This window comes from Pestalotiopsis fici (assembly GCF_000516985.1).
Source record: "Pestalotiopsis fici W106-1 unplaced genomic scaffold PFICI_Scf_3, whole genome shotgun sequence".
NCBI lineage: Eukaryota > Fungi > Ascomycota > Sordariomycetes > Amphisphaeriales > Sporocadaceae > Pestalotiopsis > Pestalotiopsis fici.
The window spans coordinates 2,256,698-2,283,220 of NW_006917093.1; the positions used below are offsets into that span (position 1 = coordinate 2,256,698).

The following is a 26,523-nucleotide window of genomic DNA, read 5'->3' on the forward strand; positions in this document are numbered from 1 at the left end:
ACGGTGAATACAAATCCATTGAACGAGAAATCCAAATATATGATGCGAATCGTGGCATCTCCAGCCACTTCAGCACCAATTACCCATGCACTTGCGCTGGCGCCATGTGTACATCTAACCATCGTCTAATCAATCGAGTGTTGTCACGCAAGATGCAGTCTCGCGGAGTGGGATTAACATTGTATTATGCTATAGTAATCGTTCATGGTTTTATGTAAATATCAAAACGCCTGCGCATGAAGCAAGAGGAAGAAAAAACCTTTCCATCATGCACGTGATATCATCAAATCCCCGAACTCCAGAATATGTCGTTAACCCGGACAAAACACTGGACATTCTCCATTTTTTGAATAAATCAAAAGCTACTGAAATCGACATCTCCCAAAATATAGTTGACTTGCTCATCCGTCAGGTTTATATCTGCCGGCATGGGCAGAGTGCTCGAGAAGTCCAAGGGATCGAGTGGCGTCACATCTGCTGGGAACGCCGGGGCAGCCATGGTCGAGGTGGCAGGGAACATGGTAGTCGTCAGATCTGCAACTTGTGTCTCGGTAGGAATGAACATAGATTGCATGGCCGTCTTGAACTTTTCAAGGAGGGTCGGGTCGTCGGCCGCCGTCTTTTGCATGCTCATAATCTGTCGGGCCCGGTCGCGGAGCTCCTCATCCGTGGGTAGGACGCCCGTCTTGGCTGTTTCCCGCTTGACGTACTCTGTGAGACCATTTTCCAGTTCTCTGGAGCAGAAAACCTTGGCGGGGACGGCGTATCGCTGGTTCAGAGTCTTTAGGAAACGGTTTGCCGTCGCAGCATCAGGCTCGAAAGGCTTCGACTCTTCGCGGCAGAAGATCTTGGGATTCTCCTGTAGTGGTTCCAACGTGACTTGCGGACTCAAGCACACGTAAGGAGGAGCAAAGCCAGTGCCACCATCCGCAACCTTCCATTGTACCACATCTTGTGCCAGACCAGGGCCTGGTGATTGTAATATTCCGTTATCTCGCTTAAACCTTTGCAGCCACTCTGCATTGTCTGCCGCCGTTTGATTCCATGGATCATCACTATCGCTGGTTAGGAGCTGAAGAAAAGAGACAAAGATTGGGACAGGAAAGGTGCACGTACTCATCATAAACAATCCATCTGGCTTGGTGTTGAAGCTCTTCGTCTGTGGGTACATGGCAGTTTGGATTGTTTGGAGACATTGTAGAAGCCACAAAGCGACCAAGATGTGCGGCGAGTCGTCTGTAGCAATTGGCATCGTTGAGGAAGAATGGCCCAGGCCTCATTGAGCGGGGCGGTGGCAGGAAACTGCCTGGAGAGGTACTCGCACCAGAAGAGGCACAAGCCGCCGGCTGTAGCGTCGGAATAAAGGACAGGCCTTGGCTGTAGGGTGAACTGTTGGTGGGGGAGATGGTCACTGGCGTGTTCAGAGGTGGATGACGCTGCCTAAACTGCACCAACCAAGCGGCATCATCTGCGGCCGTCTGGTTCCAATCGTCGGCTTCATCGTAGATGATGAGCCGAGCTTGTAATTGAAGGTCAGCATCCGTTGGCTCCATGCCCATTGATCTTTGCGTTTGCAAGAACTCTCCCAATTCACGGTCGAGCCTGCTATAGTTGTGGACGGTCGAGTCAATGAGCATCGGGTCTTTGCCTCTGATACTGTCCTCGACGATATCCTCGCTCCGTGGCAGGTGAGCACGCCTACGGAAGTCGGCAAGCCAGGTCGTGGAGGTTAGAATGAGACGCACCAACCAATTGGCCACGTCCTCGGAAGTGCTCGAAGACTTTTCCTCGATCCTACCGATAATCTTACAGGCTTCAGTTTGGAGCTCATGGTCCATGGCTGTTAGGCCAAGTAGTTGACGAGCCTTGACAAAGTCCTGGAGCTGAGTCTCAAACTCGCAATTCTCGAAAATATTGTCCTTCCCGTTGATGCGAAGGTTGTACAACTCATTCTCGGATGACTTTCGGATCGGTTGGAGCATAGCTGTTTGAGTCAGGTCATTTCTGCCCTTGATCAGATCCCTAAGCCACGATGAAGTCGCATGAGAAGACTTCTTGGAGTTAATGTCGGCACTGAATACGATTCGACAAGCTTCTTGCTGTAGCTCGTCATCCGTGGGAGGTCGGCCAGTATCTACTGTCTGTTTTTGTGCCCAGTAGGTCAGCTCCAGCTTGAGCAGCTCATAGGCATCCCTCGGAGTCGATGGGTTGTTTGTGTTGGCCGTGAATGGCAGCGCGCTGTTGCGTTCGTCGTGAATAAGGTCTACATAGGCGAGTCATTAGATATGAAAAGGTTGTGAATCGGCTGGGGTCTCTCACAAGGCGGCACGGAATTCTCGACCATATCAAGCACAGGAGTGTCGAAACCCCAGTCACCTTTCCAGTCGGCCATGGTGTAACCAGTCTTGAAGTGCTCGGCGAGATGGTCCACACGAATGGACCAGCTGTCCATGACGGTGCCACAAAAACCACAGCGAGATCGAATGGCAGGCGTGTTGACACGCCACTGCTCCATGGCCCACGGCAAGAACTTGACATCGTGAACTAGTTTGAGGTGTTGGCGGAGATGATCCTTGCGGTAGAATGTGCGCTCCTCCAATGTCCTCTCGGTACAAGCAGTGAAGTTGTGAGACTCAATGTGAGCGTCGTCGGGGTTGGCCTCTCCGCAAAAGACGCAGCTCATGACACCAGTCAGAGGATTGACAGCCTTGGCACCGTCTGGCGAGCAGACCCATCGCTCAAGTGAGAGATGGAGAGACTTCTCGTGCCGCTGCCAATCGTGTTTGGTTCTAAAGGTTTCCGTGCAGAAAGTGCACTGGAACGTCTTGAGAGGTTGTGCAAAAGCCTCATCGGCTCGCTTCGGTGGTGCTCGTCTGCGCCGTCTGCGGCCACGGTGGTTGCGGGCAAATGAGGGTAGAGACCCAAAGGAGCCGCGCGACTGGTGCGAGAAGGTCGAGGCAAAAGAGCCACCACTTGAGCCGTGTGAGTTGGAGAAACTGCTAGCCGACGACTGATTGCAGAGTGATCTGCTCGATCCATCGTCCGAGTAGCCAGAAATGTAAGGACTGTTACGTCCCGAGCTGGACGAGATGGCAGAACTGCTCGAGGCGGTAACGGCACGAGCAATGGCAGTGACGGAGGCGGGTTCGTTCTCGGGGGGCGAGTTGGCCCAACGCTGCAAGGGGTTCATGTGCTCCATGGACCTCGGTGTTCCTCTGCGCTGCGGGATGTCCATTGCTTGTGCGTAGCCCATACCCACGTGCGGGGATATCGAGCGTGTTGGTTGAATCTTGCCTCGTCGCCGAGCATTGGCAAGCCAATTGGTGATTTGGGTCTTGTTTAGGCCTGTGATCTTTTGCAGGCTCTCTTTTTCCTCTTCTGATGGATAGGGGTGGCGGCTGTGTGTAGATACCCAGTTCTTGAGAATTCTGACCGACTCGCGAGAGAACCGAGCTCCAATCTTGGCTGCCGGTTTAGCGGAGGGGTATTGTGTCTCGCCATCAATGGGCATGACGGGCTGCGAGACATTGATGGTACGGTTCGACAGTGCCGCAAGCTCATCTTCGTGGAGGATGGACGTCTCTGGACGATCACCCATCGTCGGCCACGGGTTTGCTGGAAAGGTTTCTCCCGCCTCGGACCCGGCATGGTTTCCCTTGGGACCGAAGCTGCACTCGCACCTCAAAGCAACACAGCTCGTGCAGTAACCCTTGTATTTACCCTCCCTAATACGCTTGCATTCATATCCGCCAACACGGCAGTGACTACATGGCGCTTCGGGAAACTCCCACGACATCTGGGCCGGAAGGGGAGGATCAAAACTCCCCTCGACAGGAAGCGGCCCAAAGGTGTCATCGCCAGACGTCATGGGAAGGTCTAGGGGTATCTGCGTCGAGTCAAAGTGCTCCAGAGCCCAGTAGGAAAAGTCATCGCCATCCACGTCGCCGAGAACCAAGTTCATGTTGGTGTCGTCTGACGGGTTGATTGCGCCCTCCGCAGGTGACTGGAGGTCAAAGCCGGTTTCAGCACCAGCTGCATCCCAGTTAATGAAATCCATTTCCAGCTCCTCTTCAATGGTTGTCATTTAAGGGCGTAGATGACCACAGGGCGAGAATTGGTGGATCGGCGAGCGTGTCTGCTAGGTAGCTGACATGTGGAATTGACACCTTGGCCGCGCGCCCTTTTGTCAGACAGAATGGAGTAGACAGGCAGTCAGTCAGAGGCTATAATGAGTTTCTGCTGAGTCAAAACATTGATTGCTCCCAGCAAAATTTTAGTAGTTTGATACTGGAAGAAGTCAGATATTGAAGGAGGACGGGAAAGATGAAAGTAAGTCAGTTCCTTCTCGGCAAGCGGGTCCCTTGGATACTAGGAAGTAGTACTATCAAGAATTACGAGAAAGAGTCATCAGACAAGGTCAAGCAAAGAGCGGATAAAACCGTTCGATAGTAGCAGCAATTTAGTCACGGGCTCAGCTTCTAACTGGCCAAGAAGATGAAAATCGCCAGATTTTCGTCAGGGTTCAGTCCGAGATTCACTGCTGAAGCGGACGGGCAGGCGAGGAGATCCGTAAGACCAGAGGCCGGAAGGGGTATAGGGCCGTGGGTTGATCGTGGGCGTCGGGCCCCACGTCATGTCAAGTCTGCGCCCTTCGTCGACGAGCAAAGGGCCGCGCTTGTCGACTCCAGAAGGGCCAGCCATGGACCGAGACGACCCTGCGCAGCCCAGCCAAACTTGGATGGTGCGCGCCAGCGGGGGCGTGCTGGAAGCTTGGAGGGACAGGGAACGGCTGAGATTGGCCAGGAGCTACCGTCTCTGGTCCATTATCGCAGACTACTGCGACCGTACGGCGTAGACACAAGACACTGTACACTGACGGTACTGCGGAGCCGGAGACAAAAGGCTTCTTCTACGCGGCCTACCTATTGTCTTGCTAGGAATTCCATTCCCCGGAATCGCTCCCATTTGCTGCACCGTCTCTACGTTGACCACGGCAGCAAGACAAACATGATCAGTCATGCCAAGCAATGCAAGAAGCGCGGCTTGACCCCAAGCCGAAGGTTATCTTCGGAAGCTAGGCTTCTAGAAATGATGAGAATTCCCATGGTCGTCTGCCTATATCCACGGAACCCATCCCACGCATTTGAGCTCGAACCAGTCTGGCGGTGTGTCCATTCAGATACACGGCTCGAGTGAAGGTGCGTATTCAATGTCATACCGGTGACATACTCGGCATACATTGTGTTTATTCCCGTGGCCGTGAGCATCACTGGCATTTCTGCATTTCACAAGCTCTGCGCCAATTCATGGACGGACCATGAGACTACTTGAGGACTACAGTATCATCACAGCAACTGATACCGTACGGCTTGACCGAGACAAATTCTTCTCCCATTTGAGATATTCGGCTTCAAGGGTGCTATTACGCCCTAGAATCCCATGGAGGTACGGAGAAGGGATTTGAAGCCGAGCAGCACTGTACCGAACCCCCCATCATCATCATGGCCGATGCCAATCGGTCTGCGTCGGTTGATGTGCACTTTTCAAAGCCGGACATAGGTGGAGCAACACGCGCGGCTCATGGCTACCGGAGAACCAGCAACAATAATGGATTTGGGGTCTGCGAATCTCGGCCGCACTCTTTCTTTTGCGGGGATGCGAAGCGTTATTGGCTAGTCTAAATTCATGCGTCGCGATCCGAGGAGAAAGAGTTTGCAGGCACCCATCTCAACTTGGATTCTCCGTGCAAGTGATGATAGGACAGGTAGGCAAATTTGTTCTTCTTGTATCTAGTTTGTATCACAGTAGTCAAGTCCCTATTGGTTTGCAATCATCGCCCCATTCACTGTCACGAGGAAAATTTCCCATCTAGGCTCTATGCTGGCCCGCACTGGAGGTTTATGACCACCGCGTGTCGTTTCAAGACCATGATTACCTGAGTGATGTCTATTCAATCAGATCACCATGACGCAAAAGAAATGCTTACAACATTCAATTGCACGAGCGTTGCGACAGGCGTTATGTCTGTAGGTTACGTTACTGCGTATTCATGATCTGATTCCAACGGAATCCGACCCCACGCTCGCTTCCTCATGCGCCTTCCAGTGAATGCAACATTCCTGTCCAACAAGGGAAACAGAAGCCGATCACTGAGAGCCGCATCTGCCACATATGGATTGTGCATAAAGGTCGGCCGAATAGTCTCATGAGACTGCAATAGTAACATCGTATCTTGTTGTATAATAATTTATATCCCTCAAAAAAAGGATAAAATCCGTGGTATCATGAGCACCTATTTCTCATATTGCCGCCTAGTATTGCAAAGTAGTAGACATGTGGGAAATGTCTTGTAATATCGTCATCCCGGGCGCCGGCTTTATATCCCAAAAATGACCTCTCTCTTCCTCCAAAGCGTTTATACACTCCCTTTCGACCAGAGTCCAAAGCAACGGCATGCATGATTCGTATTGGACAGAAATTAGGAATCAACAATAATGGCGGCATGCGTCTCCTGTCCGTTGTTGGGCGTGTACAGCGATGTTTCATTCTGCGGTCCCGGTTTCAAGTAGCAATTGCCCGGCGCCGTACCGGCAACGGCCGTGGTCCGGTTCGTCCAGGCGGGGATGAAGCTGACGCCGGAGCATGTCTGGTTCGTCGCCGTGCCGTTGGGAAAGTCGCTGGGCGCGTAGTAGCTCCACGAGGAGCAGGCGTCCATGCAGTCGTCTAGGTTGGCGACGAACAGCGACGACAGCGGCGCGTTGGGAGTGTCCCGATTGCAGTAAATGGTGTATTGCGACTCGGTGAAAAAGGTGGAGGCGTACGTGTCGCCCGTCGTGCCGCTCGGGTTCGACGAGCAGTTGCGGTCCAGCGCGCTGTAGTCGTCAGACGTGGATGTCGACGACGGCGCCGTGCTGGTGGCCGACGCCTTGAGCGCCGCCAGGCTCGATTCCGCGTCGCTGGCGCGACTCGCCTCGACGCCGGTCCCTGCTGCCAGTCCTACCACGGCCGCCGATAGCAATGCAATGATCATTGACAGTATAAAAACTACAACCGTGCATCCGCAAATGGTCCTGGCCTTGGATTGCCGTCCCGGACTGGGCGGCGCTATGGGTGCGTAGCCAGAGGGTTGGCCATGTCCGTAATATGAGCCGGGCGCATTCGGCGTCCCATAACCTGAGGTTCCGTATGCTGGCAGCACGTATCCTCCTCCCGGCTGTACAGGAGAAACATCAGGCTTGACGGGCGAGGCGCCTATGTGTTGTTGCTGATGGTGAAATGCATAGGGATTGAATTCGGGCCCCGTAGGCGGATGGTGCACTTCAGGCGAAACTGATGCTGCTACTTCGGGGGCTTCATCGTACTGCAGCGGCATTATATTTCAGTTTTTCTTTTCTCCCCTAGCAATCACTTCAGATGGTGTGTGTTGCAATCATGTCAGGACTCACCCTCGGTGCCATCATTTAAGTAGAGGAGAAGAAAGCATCGAAAACAACAATAATCAGCAAGCCAGAGCCATCAAGAAACGAACGGGCCTTGCTGGAAAGCGTTGCACAGCAAAGTAAAGACCAGTGTTTGAGAACAATGAGCGAGCGCTAGAAAGACGAGCGAAGGAAGCAAAGCGGCTTTTCATCAATGTCCCCATCTCAAGATGGGGACTAGGCGGCTATTATCTACTACACCATTGTGTACTACCAGCTCAGCTCAGCTCAGGGCCTAGAAAGGCATGCCCTGTCACACAAACACATAGCTGGACCCTGCCCCCGTAATCAGGCGCCTTGCTAGGCCTCCCAATGATGATCCTCGCGACCAAGGACTCCTGATTAGCTTCTTTTTCTGCTTCTTCTTGGACGTTTGGGGGGAATATGGGCTTGCAGGCAGCTGACGATAGGCTGAAGGTGAGGTAGCCACTCTTGTGCATACGAAGCGTACATTGCACTACTACGTACAGAAAACTTTCGACGGGACAGGCACAGATCTGCCGCAGAAACAGGGGGCTGATCATGGTAAAAGAGATGACCTAGAACTACTGGAACCCAGTCTGGTGGAGACCTCATTACTAGAACCGGCAATCGCCTAACAGCTTTTTAAAGTCCACGCCTTTACGAACGGCCCCCATGACAGCAGTGTGTGTAGGGCAATGGATGTCTTTTTTTCTTCTTTGGCTTGGTTTGCTTGGTTGTCCCTTGGTTTCTCTCGTGGTTGTACGGAAGAGACAAATTTTCGAGTCTTGGAATCCCACGGGTACACATAAACACAGACTACAGGGGACAGCAATGCTGACGCCATTGCCAGAATTTGACGTTCTCTTCATCTCTGGCTGTGCTGTCAACCGTAATCCAGCCTATTAGGGACAAAATACCCTGACCCGAGTGGGAAAAAAAGACAAGCAAATAAAGAGCCCCGCCAGACGGTTGACATACCAGTCATGCAACCTTATTGCTTAGAGCGGCCTTGTCACATCCATGACTCTGGGTCTTCAACGAAATTTGTACTATCGAAGTCTATTCGCACGACGTTTTATCAATTTCTCCGACTCCCTACCACCTTGGCACGCACAAGCCCTGCTTGTTTTCTCGTCACGGAATACTATGTAGTGCTGCTGTAGTACCGGAATTCTGACTTTGATCATTACATGCATCGTGGCTTTCTAGTTCTGTCGGAAAATTTTAGTCTCTGTGCACAATGACAGAGCGCGCGGCCGCCCAAAACAGAGGCTATGAACGGCAGTGCTGACATTTTTTGGCCCGGCCGGCAGTGTTATTAAGCACTAAAAAGAGAGCAAAGTCTTTTACCTCCACAGCGCTAGAGAGCGGCTTGCTAAAGACTTGCTTGGCTTTCGTCCCTCACGACAAGCCCCAATGGCTTCTTCAAGACGCAACATTTGCAAAAGACCCCATGTTTGTACAGATAAAATCAATCCATGTGTCTCCAGCTCGGATTAAATTGAAAAGAGTGCCGGACTTGTGCTTTGGTTTCTGTCCCTAGCGTACATGACTACCTTGACTATCGCATCCGTCATCTCAGATTCCTGTACATATTCAGAGTAGTTTTTTATTCAATGCTGGAGACTCGACCAAATGCAATGGCCATAGACCGAGCGTTCCTTTATCCTTGGATCATGATCCAATGTAACACGTGATCTTCAAGCAGCTGCCCATCTCTCTCGTCCATATGACTGGTCAATGGCAATATCATAATATTGGCAGTGCAAGTGTGATTCAAGGCTCCATAGTCTTCTTGGTGGTAAGTATATCCAGGGTTTCCTTTCAATGCATTTGCTCAGAGGGCTTTTACAAGTCCAAATCAACCGAGACTTCTCTGGCGTATATAGACAGCAACTCAAATTTTCTACATTTATGCCAGGTGTTGGGGATCAGGGTATGGCTTGTCGTAGTCATCCACCCGGCAGTGGGTGACTAGGTAGTATGACATCCGCATGATACTTGAAGACTCAACGGATGAGTTCTATCCAGTGGTCTTCTTATTCTGCAAAGTCCAATATGAATCCTTCTTCATTGACAGTGATCTCATCAATAAGAAGTACCATCTTCACTCCTCAGATCATCTTGACCGAGACAAAAATAAACCATCACGATGCTTCTGACACAGGTTCTCATGGTGGCGGCCATGTCTGCTACGGTCTCCACAGCTGCCATGTCAGATACGTATCAACCATCCCGGCTGCTAATCACATTCTAGCGTTTCAGCTCAACCAGCACCTCGGGTAAGCAGACTGGCGCAAGTGAAGCTGCCACAAAGCGAGGTGAATCTCTCTGTATTTTGCCCAACCAAGCCAAGGTGGTGACACGGATGAGGTAGTCGCTCAAAAGCTTGTCAGATCTCAATGGCACATCCTTTCATCTAAGCAGGAGAGGAGATATGGATGGGACGAAGGTAGAGTCAATCCGACAGGGAACCATATTCAGATGAGTTAATATATCATCAAGCAAGTCTCTAACTCTATTTGCTCCATAAGTCACGACTCTCGCTTTCCCAGCCCAAAATCCCTGAGCCACTCGGGCGCGCGTTGCCGTAATTGTAGACCAAGGCTACTATCAGTGCCCGACCTAGACTCACTCTCTTCAGCCTCATCATTCCAAACTATCTTTCTGAATCCCATGACTATGCAAAGTTTTCCATTCTCGGTGGTCCAGTAGACATGTGCTCCGAAGCTGATCCGTAAGGATATTCGGTACAGCGATGGTATGTGTTGTTCTAGCATCACAAATGGAGGAGATTCCTGCTTTATCAGAACACGAAACGCTGCGTCCTGGACATGAGAGTCCGGATCCTCCAGGTGCGTTGCAATGGTGAGTAGAGTATCAATGTCAAGTCGAGTCCAAGTGCCAAGTGCCTGCAGAGCCTCTAACCGATTCCACGACGAATCGTGCTCGTGATGCACCATGATTGCTTTGATGACTTCATTCGCAGGCTGAGGTTGGTTTCGGAACAATCTGCAAATTATATGATCCAGACCAGCCATGCCTTTATCAAATCCAAACAGCCCAGCGATAGCGCAGAGAACGTCACCGTCAAGTTCAGGCCATTTCACCAGCCCTTGGAGAAGTGTCCTCAGGACGTTAAGGGAGGACCCCCGCTTGTCCATCAATCGCCTCGCAATAGCTTTCATTGCATTGCCCTTTGGTTGAGGTCGGTTCATAAGTGCCATTGCCGCTTGATCCTCCACAGCATTATCTCTATCCCCCAATTTATCAGCAATGGTGCACAGAACAGTGTCGTTAAGTTGAGGCCATGCCCGAAGGGCGCAAAGTGCATCGATTTGTACAGATACGTTCCACTGATCGTCTTTGAGATGCGCCACGACAAGGTCAACAACCTCAACATCAGGTGCAGACCAAAAGCAAACTGCCTTGAGAACTGCAGATCGATTCGATGCGTCCTCATCGTGAAGCCGAGCTATGATTATATCGCGGGTGTCGTCATCAACTTGTGAATGGGTGATGAGGGCCCTGATGGCCTCTTCCAAGGCCTCTTCGTTATCAACTCGCGCTCTAGTTTTGATCGCATCGAGGACACTATGATCAAGTTGCCGCCGGCTTCCAAGTGTTTTGATTGCTTGAGACCGCACATAGCAATCATGATGCTCAAGTTGAACCGCGACAATGTCGAGAATCTTATCACTAATCTGAGACCAGTTCTCAAGTGCCCTTAGAACGTCTATACGGACGTAATTATTTTCGTGATCAAGTTGAGTTTTGATCACATTGAAAATCCCGTCCTCAGACTGAGGCCAGACCCCCAGAGATTCAACAATGTGTCGCCGACCGAATACTTCTTCGCTCCGGTCAAGCAACGCTATCATCTTTTGGAAGACATCATTGCTACGCTGGGGCTGGCTTCTAAGTACTTCGAGAGCTGCGTCCCTGACATATTCGGTTGTATCGTTGAGCCGCGTCGTGATAGACTGCAAGACGTCGTCGTTGAGGTGGTGTGCAAGAGCCTCAATGCAAGCAATCCGGATTTGTGGTCTGCCGCCTTGGAGTTCGTGCACAAGAAAGTCGACGAACTGATCATCCAGCCGAGACTGTTTCCCAAGTAATTTGATAGCACTGCATCGCACTGAAACATGCATTTCTGGATCCAAAAACTGTGTTTCGACAGCATGAAGCACTCGAGCTTCCAGCGCCGTGAATTTTGTGAGTGTGGAAATAGCTTCATACTGGACTAGATTGTCGTCGTCTTCCAATCGCGCTATGATAGCATTGAGGGCGTTGTCATCCAAGTTACCTTGTTGCCCTCCAAGTATGGCAAAAATGGCACGCTTGAGGTCATGCCGACGACGAAAATCAGCGTCGTCGCTAAGCCAACAGCACATCATATGAATGGCCTCAATGGACATTATCGGGCGATGCTGTAGTGATTGGGCAAGAGTGAGCCTATCGTCTATGGAGGCTGACTGCAGTACACTCATTAGAGGTGCCTCTGGGAACTCCGTTTGGAGTAGTTTGCTTCATTTGTGAATATGACTTCCAAGTTCAGCCAATCGGCAAACTTGTCTTCCAGCTTTTTTCTTTCTGTAATGAAAGCTCCCTCTTTCGCTTCTCCCGATACCTCGCTCAAGCAATGCATTAGTAGTCGCTGATGGACGGGGCCGACGAGGTCAAGTGGTTCCTGACCAATCAGTTGGAAAAGTTCAAGCGTGAATGTCTGGTTGTTGGTGCTGAGTAGACCAGCGACGAAGCGCCAGAAAATATCGTAACTGGCATCGTATTTGTGAAGTCTCAAGAAGCACTCCACACTCTCTGAATAGTTGTCACTCTTCAAAATCAATGGCTTTCGAGCCTGCCACTGTCGAACGAAATATCTCGCCGCAAAGTATTCTTGAAACGTCAAGTGCAGAAAGTGGTAGACGGGGCTATTTGCTGAGGGATTCGACGTACGCAGAAAGGAGGTACGCTGGAGCACGTTGTCAGGTGAGAATTTCGAGTTCATGTGGGAAAACCTGTCAAAAGTTTCCATGCTGTTTGTTCTCGTGAAGTTGATCATATCATAGGCCATGCCAGTAAAGGCTAGCCCCTCAAGAAGACAGACCTCATCGGGGACAAAATCTTCGATGCGTCTCAGTGGGAGGTTTTGAAGCTCCCCCTTTTCTATGATATCTCCATTATTGTTCTTCTTCCCCAAGGCAAGGATATCTTTTGTCCAAAGACTCCCGGCAATAGCTTGATAGATACCAGTCATGGTTTGTAGTTGAGATCCAATTGATACACTACTCTCGTCAGTGTCCCAAATGTAACAGAGGGCATCCAATTGAATAGGTATTCGGACAAGGTCGCGGAGAAGTTTGTGTTGCTGGAGTACCGAATGAAGGCGCTTGACCTTCTCAGGTTTCTCGGCGAAGACGGTCTTGACGTATGAATCAATTTGGTCTGGGTAAAATCCAATGGTTTCGAGTTCCAGGTCGAAATTTTGAACCGGCAGGGAGATTTGAGGTCGGGAAGTCACAATAAGTGCGGGCATTTCTAACAGGGATCCAAGCAATTTGGACATACTGCCATCGCCCGATTCCTTGTACACTTCGTCCAGGCCGTCAAGTATGAAAAGGGTTTTCTCATACTTGCTTGCCTTGAGATATTTCCAGAACTCTTTAGCAATTATTTCGCCGTCGTCAAGCTGCGAGAAATACTCTTGGTGAAACATTCCTTCTAGATTACAATCCCGATTGGCCAGTGTCTTGAGGTTTCTTAGAGGGATCCAGAGAATCCGGTCGAACAAGGCGTTCCACAGGCCATGCTCCTTGAAGTCGTGGACAAACTTCTTGCATAATGTAGACTTTCCAACGCCGGCTTGTCCTCGAATGAGAATTCTCCTAGGCGATGACCCACGATTATTGCCGTTTTTGTGCTTGTCGAAGAGGTCCGCTATTTTGATACGTCCATGGCCTTCACGACTTGTACTTTTGAGCTGACGGCGTAAAGATACTTCCGCAGGTTGTGTTCCGCCCTCTGCGGGTTGTTTGATGATGGCAAGATTGATGTAGCACGTCTCCACTGATACTCTCTTGGTGGAGATACGCTCAATCTCAAGCATCTGAGTGGCGTAGTGTTGATTTTTGATATGGCTGTCTGCCCTTTCGTGATACCGATCCTCCCGGATCTTTTCAAGAATCCTCTCAATTTGCCCAACGACAACACCGTAATCCCCGTCGTTAGGGCTGGGGAATTTGTTCATCTGAACGTGAGTACGGCTCAAGGGCAAACGACGATCACGTATTATCTCTAGAGATCCAGAGCTTTCTTCGACGATCTGAAAACAGTTAATGAAGTTCCTACCATGATACATGGACGAATATACGGACCGGTTTCTTTTGAGATAGGAAATCAGGTAGCCAAGGAAAGATCTTCCGTGGCAGGCTCGACATCCCTGTCTCATAGAAGGTAACCATACACTCAACGTACCCATCAACTCTACAAACTGTAGTAAAGTCTCCGACAAGGTCCTCTAGCTCACGGCTTGGCATGACCTCTTTCACTAACTTCGAAACCCTTTCATTCCGCAGGAAAGCCCATAATCTGAGACCAGGCTCAGCCAACGCGGCAACATCGCGGAACGAAGTACCGCGAAACGGCGTTGCAAGAAATACAATACCGCGTACAGCTGTCTTAATATTATTGTGATTGAAACGCGCCATAACAAGCGCCTTCATCAATATGATGCCACCTAGACATGACGCCACGAAGAGGATTGGCCGTGCCTGAGTTTTGGCGGGAGCTGATTGCCTGAGCTGTGCTTCGATGCCTGCAAGTAAAAGCCGAGCAGACTCATCAAACATCTTTTGACTATAGGCTGCATGCTCGAAGAGGTTCGCCGGCCAGTCACACGTGAAGATGCGAGCTGATCCAACTCTACTAGGAAGCATGAAATTATCAGCGAGCCAGTTGACGTCTCCCGTCTTCGACTTCCAGATCCACGTATCTGGCGATCTCGTGTCCAAGCCATGGACGGCAATGATGTCGATATCGGTTTCGATTTCTTTCCCTCGTGGAGGATGAACTTGTACAAGGCGAACAGATCGTGGGCTTGGGCTTTTGGTGGCCGACTCATTGATGGGATACTTGTCTGACGACTGTGACTGTGAAATGGACAAAGCAATTCTGAGCGAAGACCAGAGGAGGCAGACAAGGACGACTACGAGAACCAAAGCAAATGGACCCATTGTGCTGGGCTAAGGCGTCATTGATGGGTGTCGTGAATCCTCGACATGGATGTAAAGCCACAAGCAGGCTGGTTGCTGGATTTATGGCTCATCAGGGTTCAGATGCATTTGCGGGTTCAGAGAGGGAGCCTTCGAGTTTTTTATGTAAAAGAAAATGCGATAGAAAAAGGAGTCTTGAATAATGGCTTTGTAGCCTCAAACTCGACTCATTTGGGAGTCGGGACAGATGTTTCCAAGTCAGTGGTCAATCCTGGACTAGGACCCCGCGTTTCTTTCTTTTTCTGACTGCGTAAGCTCGCTCCTGGAAACCATGACCAATCAAATCGGATCCAACACAATGTACCACACATATCTTCTGTCTGAAAATGTACCTAGTCGGAAGTGGCTATGCCCGAGTGCGTTGCATCGGCGCAATTTTTTTTGCCTGAAAGATTGAGGGCTTGTCAGGAGAAGCAGGCTGTGAGAATCTACCATTACAATCGGGAATGAAATCTCGCACGACCCGACTCAATTCGCGCCTCACTTTTCAAGTATTGAATATCAAGAAACATTGCACAACCAGTGCGCGAAAGAATGGCCTCTTGATAGCATCTCTATTATACATGAAAAATATCTCATCTGGAGGGACTTTCATTTTCTATATCTCTAGAATAATTCATCCTTGAATGGCAAGAGTATTACAGTTGACGGGGATCTACAGGGGTTGGGATACGCCCAGCGCCCGCCGAAGCAGGTCATCTTACTTTCTGGATCATCTGACTTGTTTGAGCATAAATGACGCAAGCCTTTCGCTACTCTTATTGCTATGCAAGACAAATTTGCAGCTTGCGAGTCCTGAATTGAGATTTAGACAACACCTATCAGCGTTCCGTATGATAGATTACTGCGCCTTTATGACAGCGCTAGCCTATAAGCTCCGGGAACTATAGCATTGAATCAATCGTGAAAGATTTTGAGGCTTTGGAAGACGACCCGCACCGTTAGAACATGTCAAAAAAGAAAAAATCATTTGCTCTTTCATTTATGCTTTGAAGCAGAATGCATAACATGCGGATGATGTCAAATGTAATCGCGTTCCCTTATCTTGCCCTTCAGCTTCAGTTGTCGACCTTCCTAACAAATAGCCTGGATTAACCATAACACCTTGGCGCGAGGTTGCACAACAACAAACGAGAGCTCAGACTTGCGCATGCCTCCTGCCGGGTTGATCAGACATTGCTCAAGACTGAACATTCTGAGCCCCCTCTAGTTTCTATGGTGGTCAACTATGACAAAGTCATGGCACCGGATGATACCGTTCATCCCTAGGTACATACGCCAGGTGAGAGCGGGGTGGGGCCGCTCGCTTTGGTAGGTAGTATATCATGACGTGTACAATCAAAATCATAGACGATGATAGTGCACATTGCACCATATAACAAATGCAAATCCTCAACTATTCTCCAAAATCATACTCACCAAGCTTGAATTTAGTCTCAAATCCCGTTGTATATGCGAATATGACGGCAAAGCCCATCTTCAATGTCCCATCTGGCGCAACCGCCAAGGTCTCCATCATTGATTCAACATTACGAATCTCAAACATGAAATTTGACTACCTCATGGGGCCACCGGTCAATGGCTTTGATGAAATGGACAAGTTACCCACATGGTCATTTCTCGTGGAGAGCTCAACCGGCCACAAGGTGCTCTTTGATCTTGGCGTACCAAAGGACAAGAACGTCTTCACCCCTTCCGTGCGAAAGGACATTGAACACTACGGCTGGGACTTGCATGTGGATAAGGACGTTGCCGAGATCTTGAAAGAAAATGGAACAGATCCCAGTGACATATCAAGTGTGATTTGGAGGTTGGTTCATGAGTAGTTGCACTCATCCCACGACGTTCACCGACTGACACCGTGCCAGCCATTTTCACCTCGATCATATTGGAGATATATCCACCTTTCCTAGTTCCACAGAGTTGGTGGTTGGTCCCGGTTTCAAGCAAAATTTTGGCCGAGGATATCCAACTGACCCAGAGTCGCCCGTCCGTGAGAGCTATTGGGAGTAAGTGCATGTTCCCTCAGCCCAGCTCATCACTCCGCTCAGAGCACGACATGTAGGAACCGAAAACTGCGCGAGATATCATATGACGAATCAGATCTCCTAGTCTTGAAAATAGGCTCGTTCCGTGCATTTGACTTCTTCGGCGACGGGTCGTTTTACCTCCTAGACACGCCAGGCCACGCCGTCGGCCATCTTGCCGGGCTCGCGCGCACGACCCGGGATCCCGACACGTTTATTTTCATGGGCGGAGACCTCTGCCATCACGGCGGCGAGCTACGGCCCACGCCGCACGATCCCGTGCCCGACGCTGTAAAGTTTCCGTTGCCAGGCGCACTGCGCGCCCACATGTCCGTTTGCCCCGGTGGTGGGGACTTTCGAAAGCTCAATGTGCAGCGCGGGCGGAGGGAGGACGAGCCCTTTTTCGATACGCAGGTGGCTGCTGACATGAAGCAGGCCTTGGAGACTATCGAAAAGACGCAGGCAGCCGATGTCCAGGATAATGTATTCTTTATTTTTGCTCATGATACTTCCATTAGCGGAGTGGTCAACCTCTTTCCGAAACCAGCGAATGATTGGCAAGCACAAAGCTGGAGGGAGAAAACCCATTGGGGGTTCCTGAGAGATTTGTGCCCAGGAGTCATCTCTTAAGCATGAGACTTGATTGATACTCTTCCTTGAAACTACCTCGCAGATTGTCTAATCTTACCTTGTGCGGCATGTAGCTAGAATCATCGTCCACTCCAAGTCCCAGCCTTTGCCGTCATACTTCTCCCTGAGATGATCTTCCATTCGCCGCTTGAGGGAGCCTTGGTATTTCGCCTTCTGCTCCGGGGTCCAGTAGGTGTTTACCAGCCAACTCATCATCATGGCGAAGCAGTCAAAAAAGTGCTCAGCGCTGTCAATGTGCTGCGTGTGCCGGATCGTCTCGACCCTAATGTCCTGAAACCCGTGTTCGGTGAGCTTGCGCTTGACACCCCCTGGATCGGCCCATTCCGAGTGACCGTTGGTGGTCATGGGCATGGGGTTCGGTAGGGCGGCTTCAAATGGCAGCGCTGCAAACGTGGAACGGATATCTGGAACCCAGCCGGCATTATCTTTGCTCATTGTGCTGAGCGCAAATACTCCGCCTGGCTGGAGTATCCTTAGTGTATCTATGACCTAACGTGAGTCGTGCACCAGTGATATATTGCAAGTTCGGAGACATGGTTACCTTCAAGCACGAGATCGGGTTGAGGAATAATATGCAGTCCGTGGTGAATGGTGACATGACTGAATGAACCTGGAGGTAACTTGGAGTGCTAGATACGATAAGCTTCCTTTCATAAATAGTCTCGACAGCAACATAGCTTACCTGGGCATCAATGATTGCGACTTTTGTATTGACCCACCCATCCTTTTCTATTCTTTTCTTGAGAATGTCTAGCGACGGTTCAACAATGTCACCGCAAATGACGCTGCTCTTCTCGAGGACATCTGCGTCAACAATTTTCTGTAAACGTGAGCCCAGAGTGCCAGTAGCGCAGGCATTGTCGAGCAGGTAGAACGGCTCCGTCCTAGAAGCATCGATTCCAGCTCGGGCCAACAGCATTGAAGCAGGTCGGCCCATGATTGCGTCTGAACTTTTTAGTAATTTGTCTAGATTTTCATCATCCATGCCGCTGGAGAAGCTGTTGTAGGTCTTTTGGAGGGCGTTCATGTCTGTTACGAATTGAGTAGAATTTCGTGGCACAAGTCTCCTTGGTTATTTATAAGAAAGTATAGAGAGTCTGATGGGGATTCCAATCACTTCAATCAGTTGAAAAGCCAATCCTTTTAAATCCATCCTTTTGACGGAGACTTATGGAGAATATACTGCCTCAGTTGTCCTAATGTGGACAAAATGTCTCCGAGCGCCAACCAATCAGAAAACTCTCCGGGGCTACCTGTCAACCATACAGGAACGGTCGATTGATGCACTCAGGCGAATGGGAATGAACTCTCAATTCCAAACTATTGATGAGATCTAGGCTCAGCCCTTGAATTTGAATGGCCTCTAATTCACATCCATTCCTCCAAGAGGTAAGGACATCCACAATCCCCCATAAAAAGCAGACAATATAGCTGTGATTACAGCTGTGAGTGAAATGGCAACAAACAAATGCCCGCCGCAAGACTTTGATGATGAACATGACTGTCCCATAACGACGCCAAGAAGAAAGCCAAGAACAGAGAGCAGGTTTCCGCCACTTGCTCTACATCCCGGATCCCTTTCCAGCGTACCATGCCTGGAGTCCTAGCCATCCACTTATTCCTGGAATACGGTTTCCAATCCCATGGCTTGCTTATCCTTGCGGTTCCTATTCTTGTACAACCCGCTCGAAATTCTTGATACCTATAGCCGAACGCCATTTAATGCCCAAATAACATGCTTTTCCCAAGTATTTTTCCCCCCAGGATTTCCCCGCGACACACAACGCGAATATGCACAAGTCCTTCCTTTCCACATCAACAAACATCAAAAATTCCAATGGATATATGAGTCTCCACGTGACAGCATACTCCTATCCTCCTGTGATTCGCTGCCAAAGCGAGCGCTTCTTGGGCTGCGTGTTGGGGCGTATCGCGTGGCCCCACGACGGGTCGGTCTCGAACATCAACTGCTCAAAGTCATGTTGCTCCTCCACCGACAGGCTACGTTGCCGCCGGGGCTTGGTCGCAGCGGACTTCTCTGGAAGCGGAGGCGCAGGCGGAGGCGGAGGGACCGGCACGGCAGACTCTGGCAGGTTGAAGAAGAAATCGTTGTGATTATACCCCTTTTCCTTCTTAAAGTCGCTGAACTCGGTGGCAAATGGGCTGAGAATGTAGGCGATACGTTCGTACAGGTTCAGGTTGTGCACTACCTCCTGCTGGCTGCGTACTTTTTGGTTGTCGCTGTCACTGCTGCTGTCGTCGAACTGTGCGGCCAGGCGTTTGGACATCTCTGCACACCAACAGCACGGATTCTTCCTGATGCTACGGACGACAAACTTCTGCATTGTCCACCGCCGACATGCTGTCAAGGGGTAGAGCGGATTGTGAGGCAAGAATCGGAGATCTATGGTACCGGGCGGATCATGCGACCGGCCGCATTCACAACCAAATTCACTTCCGACCCTTTTGCACGGGCACCCGAGCCGGTTGGTGTTGGCCGGCTTAGTTGAAGCGCTGCCAATATTCTTGCAGTGGTGACAGTTTTGGATCCAGCAGAGTCCCCAGTTGATGCCTCCCTTGCTAGGACTGTCTGGGCCTAACAGTGGGATTTGTTCGTTCATGATCCAGTGAAAGTATGGATCCCAAGAGTTTGCGCCGCCGCTGCGTCCAATGAGCTTCTCTTGGAGGGCATGGGAGGCGATGCGGTGCTTTTTGCAAAGAGCGCAGTATTGGCACTCGACAATACGACAATCTCCATGAGACGATGAGGAGATTGTACCGTCATGCCTATACGGGTCATTTGCTGGTTCCGGAGCAGGCCGGAACCGTTGGCCGCCACTGGTAGTTATGCTATATACACATCTGCCTGTGGTAGGGATAATATTAATGTATCGGGACTGGTAGCAAGCCCCGTCTCCCTCCTCGTTACATCCGGTAATGATGATGATAGGAATTGATCTGCTTCCACCTCCCATCGATGGGCCGTCCATTGTCGATATAAGCCGAGGGTCAGCGATATGTCACCCCCCAAAAAGTAGCCCAGATAGGGGAGTGCTTGCATCTGGTTGGATGAGTAGGAGCAAAATGATAGGAAGCGAGAGGTTCCGGAGCGAAGAAGATTATGAAAAGGCAGGTGAAGAAGTGGTTTAAGAGATGGAAACTTGTGGGAGTCGGAGATACAGTAGGCCACGGAACGCCCCAAGAATTTAAATTCCATTCTTTAGGCAGAAAACCGACTGAAGGGTTCTCGTGTTTACCTCATGATAGGTGGTGGCGCCGATGATAGAGTTCATGATTCGGCGATAACAAGTAAGTCGAGTACCTACTTCACGTAGACAAGCATCTCAACGGTCTGTTGCCTGATGTTGGTGGCATTCAAGGTGTTGTGTTCTAAAATCCGCACAAAATTTTCATCATATCCCATGTCCATCCATCCCTTGAGCTGGAGTTTTGGTCAAATGTCAAACTTATTGACGGGTTCAGTGGCATCGTCCAAATCCCATAATTGTGACGAGGAGTGGCGCGGAAACAATTCAATCGCGTGGACAGCCTAGGCGAACGCAGCCACTGTTAAGGTGCCAAGTTTGGGTATCTTTCGGCACAAGGTTTTGCTACAAAAATTGCGGACAAGACATACTTCAAGCTCTCTTTAATTTTGCTGTTGTTCTTCTCGCTGGACTGTGAAAAATCAGCGCAGATTTGCCGAATCAAATGCATCTCCATGTTCGCCAACCTTTCTATACTACACTTAGAGAGAATTACGTTCGCCATGATTCGCATAATGGTGGCAGCCTCGTCAGCCCGGCCTCAAAATCCCTTTGCAATATCCGTCATGCGCAAAGCACATTGCGCTAGCGCCAGTTTTATCGTCTACGTCGCCTCAAACGCCCTGGGAGGATGTGTCGCTGTCCTTCATACCAGCCCCTCAGAGGAAACCCATGCTACCCCTGAAGCTTCCGATGCCAAGGCCACCAAGGCCATCGACCGTCTTCTTTACTTCTCTGACTTCCCTCAGCAGCTCCTGAGGTGGCAGTCCACCTTCGTTTTGGCTACGCGGTGGGTTCTGGGCAAAAGCCTCACACTCGGCAATCAACTCGCTCACCCAAGGTTCCAGGGCACGGTCAGATCGGCCCGCCCGCGCCAGCTGCCTAGCCCAGTCATGGACAGCATATGCTATCCACTCTACAACCCTGAGGCGTCCTGCGCCACGGAAAGGCACATCTTGGCCTTCAAACATGGTTTCCAGGATCCGGACGAGCAAGTCATGGCTGACGCCAAGCTGGAGAAACAGAATCACCGGCCAGTTCTGATCGGCACCAATCCTGTTATCTTGGGCATGCTCGATAGCATATCGGCATATCTCCGGAAGCAACGTTGTCACGGGGAAGATGAAACTATCGTTGGAAGCCCGATGGCATACCTCTTGTATTACACCAATGAGCTTCTCGTATGATTGAGGCGGTGCTTCTTCGTTGTTTCTGTTGGGGCTGCTCTCGTATTGTTCCCAATCCTGCTCGTTTTCTTCGTGAACCTGGTTGATGAGGTTGATCCAAGTTTGGGCAATAGTTGTTGGGTTGCGGAAATCAGCTGCGTGGTAGATGAGCAGGCACAAGTCGTAATACCCAGCTTGATCGGCAAAGTTGTTGAAGAGCTGTCATTTTACGTCAGCACTTGGCACTAATATCGGCGCGCAGCATCACGATGGAGACAGAATCCATAATAACTCACCTCTGTAAGACCTTGAATTTGACCATCCAAGGTTCGCTCGATCTCGGGGCGTCGCTCCTCGGGGATCCGCGCGTCAGCTCTGAGGCGTTCCAGTAAATCATCCTGAATGTGAGCAACCTCCAACAACTCGGTCACCTCGTGGTTCAGGAGTTGAAGTTCTTGTCGACCAACGCCGTTCGTCATTACACTGACATTGGTCTTTGCACGTGAAAGGAGCTGCAGTCTCTCTTTGATGGAGATGTCGAATTCAGACTTTGCCAAATCCGCTTGCACCTTGGCGGCTTGGTAGTACAGGTTACGCATTGTATAGTAGCGGCATAGCAGATCAGCGTGAACCAGATCTGAAGCTGCCAGAGTCTCGAGGAACTCAATGACGTGTGAGGACTCGATTCTAAGGAGACGATCTGTCCATCCCTGCTGAACGTACCATTCGTAAAGGTCGTTGTGAAAGACTTCATCGTTGGACGAGTTGACGACCTCATATGCTTCGTTTCGTTTGATAGCAATCGAAGTAAGTCTGCCATCAATCATCTCAGGTTCTTTACTCGAGGCAGCATCTAGACTCTGCAGGATCTGGTGGATGAGGTTATAGCAACGCTTCCGCTCTTCGAACTGGGCCGTTCTCGGGTCGTTGGCAGGCTTTCCCTCCTTGAACCAGGCTTGAGCTGCATTACCTCGGTCCTTTTCTTGAGCGACTGTTAAACACAGCTGAATGGCGCCAGCGTAATATCTCATTCCTAGATACTGTTCGACAGCCGACTCCAGGTTGGTCTGAGTAAGACTACCGGCCACCCGTTGGAAAAGCTTGAGACTTTCACCGAGCAGTGCACGAGCAGTATTGGGGTTTTGCGTTGGGTCGGATGCTCGCTTGACCTGCTCTTGCGCCCTGAAAATCACCACGTCATCTGGGCTACAGAAGCTGCCACATCGTCTTCGGAGAGCATCTGCAACGGTTTCGACATTGGAACCGCTTTCGATATTGCGATTAACAATGGCTTTTACGAGGAGCTTTGCGAGTTCCTTGCCAGATTCTTGTGCAAACAGGCGCTCATATGTCAAGTCCCTAAGCTGCTGCTTGGACGTGTCGTCAAGTCGGGTATAAATGTCGGCTACACGCTCATCAAAAAGCATCTGCACGAACGAGATACCCTCGGAGATACCGCTCATTAATACAAGCAGTGCATGCATTGCTTGGTGTTCGCCCTGGAAGGCAATTTGTTCCTGCTTGTTGCCTGCTCTGTGGATATCGGCAGGTCCGGATAGGCCATGGATGAAGCTCTTGTTTGCTTCGAGGAATGCCTTTAGCCGCTCCAGTTGCTCTTGGATCGTGCGAAGTCTACCCAGGGCAATTGTCGAGTCAACCACCAGGCCATTCACAGCATCAGTGCCAATAGCAATGACGCGAGCGTTCCATACAGATCTGACAAGTCGACCGAGATACAGAGACAAGGCACCATGACGCGACGATGGCTTGACGCTCTCCACGGTCGGTTGTTGGCCATCTTGCTCGGGTAATGTAGGGTTGCCTCCATTGTTGACAAATACCGAGCGTGCGCGATCCTCGGTTGTCTGGTCCACGGCGCCGCGGCCTCCGCCAGTCTGTTGGTCACCTCCTTGGCCGCAAGCGACAGCAAGTGCAGCAGTTACCGTCTCAACACGTCCATACGAGTTCACAAAGGTGTTGTAAACATCGTTCAGCCCGTCTTCTCCGGCGGCATTCCTTATGGCAGCAGCGAACATGTCTACCAATCTTCTTCGTCGAATGATATGGACGCCGGTATTGGTAAGCACGGCGATCTCGCAGCTCGGCTCATCAAACTGAACAGCTAACTCGTTTCCAAATCCCAGCGGCGAAGAAGTAGCAGCAAATGGTTTTGAGATTATGCCAATAGCTTCGGGCTTGCCACCAATGTCGAGCCACTGACTATGCTCGTAGAAGCGAAGACCTTGGTGCACGCTGTTCTTGATACGGCCGGTATCGGGCGCTGATGCAAAGAGCACTTCCCTAGGTCCGCCGTCTTTATTGATAGAGGCAAGAAAGTACCCTGGAGCGAAGCGTGCGCCTGAATTCGTTATGGTCAAGGAATTTGATTGTGTGTCAAAGTCTCCTGGAACACCAAACGCATCCCGGCCCTGGCGTTGCAATCGTGACGAGTTTGACGGCGGAAATTTGATGGAATGCAGCTGCATGCTTTGGGGCACTTGGTTTGGAGAAGTCACATAGTACGATGCACCAGCAGCACTCATGAAAAGGCGGCAGCCAGTGTTGGTGACGGCTATCAGATGCACCTTTGCATCCTCATTCGCCGTAACAGGACATATCGAGACAATGTTGGTTTGGTCGTTCAACAAGGGTGTACTTCCGCTGAGAGAATGCATAATATCGCGCAGACAGTCGTGCTTGGTCTTTTCGATCACCTTGGTAAGCTTGTCAGGTCCTTCCATGTGGTAGGTCCGGATAGTGGATATGTTCGAAAGAGTATATAGCAGGTTCCTCGTATTGTCAATGACGATGTCGACAATGAACTCTGTGGTTTTGCTGCCCCAGAGAAGGGCTTGTGGTCCTTTTGCAAGTGGTACGACTGAAGACCAGCCAGTGGCTGAGTGGTTGATCTTGCCGGTGCGATTGGAAAACCATTTCTCCTCCTGCTGATAGTATAGCTCATAGATATCACTATCGGTGGAGCCGGCGAAGAAGATTCTTCCATTTGCCGCACCGGCAATGACGTGACACTCGGTGCCTCTGAGAGTGAATTGCATTCTGGTCTGATACAGGGTGACCGTTGTTGCGCCATTGGCAGCAGACTGGGCAGCGACACCGAGCAAGAACATGTCTGCCGAGGTTGAAATCACCAGCATATAATTGATTTCTTTAACGAAAACGCCAGGCTTTGGAGCTACGAGCTTGACTCCCGTAATGCTGTGCTCGTTGTCCTCATATCCAATAAGCTCGGGGTTCGGGTGGGTGTAGTCCCAAAGGTATAAACAATTGTCGACAGTGACCCAGGCATGGTTGAGTTCAGCAAACAAGCCCATGCTCGTCGAGACTTCTGCTCTCTCATATTGCTCAAACACTCTATCGGGAAGCGTGTACACTTGCGTAACCTTGTAGGGGGCGAAAGCAGGATCAGTTGTTCGGTTGTAGTCGGAGGACATCTCTGGGAGCACATCTTGTTAGCACTTGGCCATGACAGGAGGGAGCGTTGCATTCATTCACTCACGTTTACAATATTGTTCCAACTCTGGGTACTGCCTGTCTGCAGCGAGCGAGCCATTCACATAGCTAGCAGCCTTGGTCAAGGGCGGCTGAGGGGGCACGGCAGCCACTGTCGCCAGAGCTTGGCCTGCTCCTGCCACGGGCTGGCCCAATGGCTGCAGTGCCTGCTGAGGTGCCGTAGGCGCATCGAATCCCGAGTCACCAAAGCCAGTCACCGGACCGGCAGTGGGATGGTTCGAGGCATCGTCAAACAAGCGGCGGCGCAAGGGATCTTGGTTCGCACCGAACCTCGAGGCAACAGCCGGTGTGTGCATGAAGGCGCCGGGGACAGGGCGCATCGGCGTGGCCTGGGGGTAAGCCATTGCGGTTGGATGGCGATGTATGTCGTGGCTGCGTGTCTCAATGGCCTCGATTGGCACGGCAGCTCAGCAAAGGGCTTTAAAAGGGAATGTTGAAAGCGCCCAGTGATGCGGCCCAGGCACCGAAAATTGGTGGATTACCGGGGCATCCAAAGAATGATTCGATCGAAGCAAGTCGCAGGCGGCAGAAAAGAATGGTGCGCGTTGGGATCGAGAAGCTGCGCAACGGTCGTCGGGTCGAAGAATTAACTCGGTCCCTCTATGCGCGTCGTAGAAGGCGGATGGTGTTGTTTCGTCTCACTACGATTTCGAGCTATGGAGCGAGCTCGAGCCCGGTGTTGATATGGGAGAGGCTGGAAATTTTTGGGAAGCTTGGACGCGACTTTCCGCCTTGTCGTTAGGTCCAAATCTGCAGAGCAAAAATGGGAGCTAGAGCTCAGGTAGAGGCTAGAGCTGTTGGCCTTGCTGCTTGCTGTACGCGTGCGTGCAGTCCAATTGCACTAAACCTAATTCGGCTTTATTTAGGTAGGTGTTGGTAGACAATTGATGCAGACTGGTGCTGGAACTTCGAGCTTTGCTGCACGTATTATATGATCAAAGACTTGTTTATCATGCAGTTGCTTAGTTATTGATCAGTCACATGCACTGATCATTGTTTCATTCCAACATCATGTTATGGGCATGACACTTATGTTTGTCTATTAAATGTAAGAGAGCTATCCCAAGTGTTCGACAGAATCTATCGATCATCTCGTTCTGCTCTAACCAGTAACTGAAATTATATTCTCCAAGATATAGAAAATTTCAGCATATTTTCATTCGTAG

General features: G+C 50.5%; 8 protein-coding genes across 8 annotated transcripts; 1 reads left to right on the top strand and 7 right to left on the bottom strand.

Annotated features, from left to right (window-relative positions):
- Window positions 1-355: 355 nt before the first annotated feature.
- Window positions 356-4,057, bottom strand: PFICI_04818 (uncharacterized protein; the record flags this gene model as incomplete). The annotated part of the gene is made up of 3 exons (XM_007833399.1): window positions 356-1,055; window positions 1,117-2,263; window positions 2,320-4,057. 3 exons carry the CDS (start codon window positions 4,055-4,057, stop codon window positions 356-358), a joined length of 3,585 nt encoding a protein of 1,194 aa, XP_007831590.1.
- A 2,421-nt stretch (window positions 4,058-6,478) lies between these two features.
- PFICI_04819 (uncharacterized protein) lies at window positions 6,479-7,372 on the bottom strand (the record flags this gene model as incomplete). Its single annotated transcript, XM_007833400.1, has 1 exon — window positions 6,479-7,372. One exon carries the CDS (start codon window positions 7,370-7,372, stop codon window positions 6,479-6,481), a length of 894 nt encoding a protein of 297 aa, XP_007831591.1.
- Window positions 7,373-9,976: 2,604 nt separating this feature from the next.
- Window positions 9,977-11,860, bottom strand: PFICI_04820 (uncharacterized protein; the record flags this gene model as incomplete). Its single annotated transcript, XM_007833401.1, has 1 exon — window positions 9,977-11,860. The coding sequence occupies one exon, from the start codon at window positions 11,858-11,860 to the stop codon at window positions 9,977-9,979; it is 1,884 nt and encodes a 627-aa protein (XP_007831592.1).
- Window positions 11,861-11,931: 71 nt separating this feature from the next.
- On the bottom strand, window positions 11,932-14,677 carry PFICI_04821 (uncharacterized protein; the record flags this gene model as incomplete). Its single annotated transcript, XM_007833402.1, has 2 exons — window positions 11,932-13,767; window positions 13,820-14,677. 2 exons carry the CDS (start codon window positions 14,675-14,677, stop codon window positions 11,932-11,934), a joined length of 2,694 nt encoding a protein of 897 aa, XP_007831593.1.
- A 1,499-nt stretch (window positions 14,678-16,176) lies between these two features.
- Window positions 16,177-17,373, top strand: PFICI_04822 (uncharacterized protein; the record flags this gene model as incomplete). The annotated part of the gene is made up of 3 exons (XM_007833403.1): window positions 16,177-16,526; window positions 16,585-16,725; window positions 16,782-17,373. The coding sequence occupies 3 exons, from the start codon at window positions 16,177-16,179 to the stop codon at window positions 17,371-17,373; spliced, it is 1,083 nt and encodes a 360-aa protein (XP_007831594.1).
- Window positions 17,374-17,427: 54 nt separating this feature from the next.
- Window positions 17,428-18,421, bottom strand: PFICI_04823 (uncharacterized protein; the record flags this gene model as incomplete). Its single annotated transcript, XM_007833404.1, has 3 exons — window positions 17,428-17,876; window positions 17,936-18,023; window positions 18,077-18,421. The coding sequence occupies 3 exons, from the start codon at window positions 18,419-18,421 to the stop codon at window positions 17,428-17,430; spliced, it is 882 nt and encodes a 293-aa protein (XP_007831595.1).
- An 844-nt stretch (window positions 18,422-19,265) lies between these two features.
- Window positions 19,266-20,384, bottom strand: PFICI_04824 (uncharacterized protein; the record flags this gene model as incomplete). The annotated part of the gene is made up of 1 exon (XM_007833405.1): window positions 19,266-20,384. The coding sequence occupies one exon, from the start codon at window positions 20,382-20,384 to the stop codon at window positions 19,266-19,268; it is 1,119 nt and encodes a 372-aa protein (XP_007831596.1).
- Window positions 20,385-21,319: 935 nt separating this feature from the next.
- On the bottom strand, window positions 21,320-25,701 carry PFICI_04825 (uncharacterized protein; the record flags this gene model as incomplete). The annotated part of the gene is made up of 3 exons (XM_007833406.1): window positions 21,320-22,045; window positions 22,123-25,280; window positions 25,344-25,701. 3 exons carry the CDS (start codon window positions 25,699-25,701, stop codon window positions 21,320-21,322), a joined length of 4,242 nt encoding a protein of 1,413 aa, XP_007831597.1.
- Window positions 25,702-26,523: the final 822 nt, after the last annotated feature.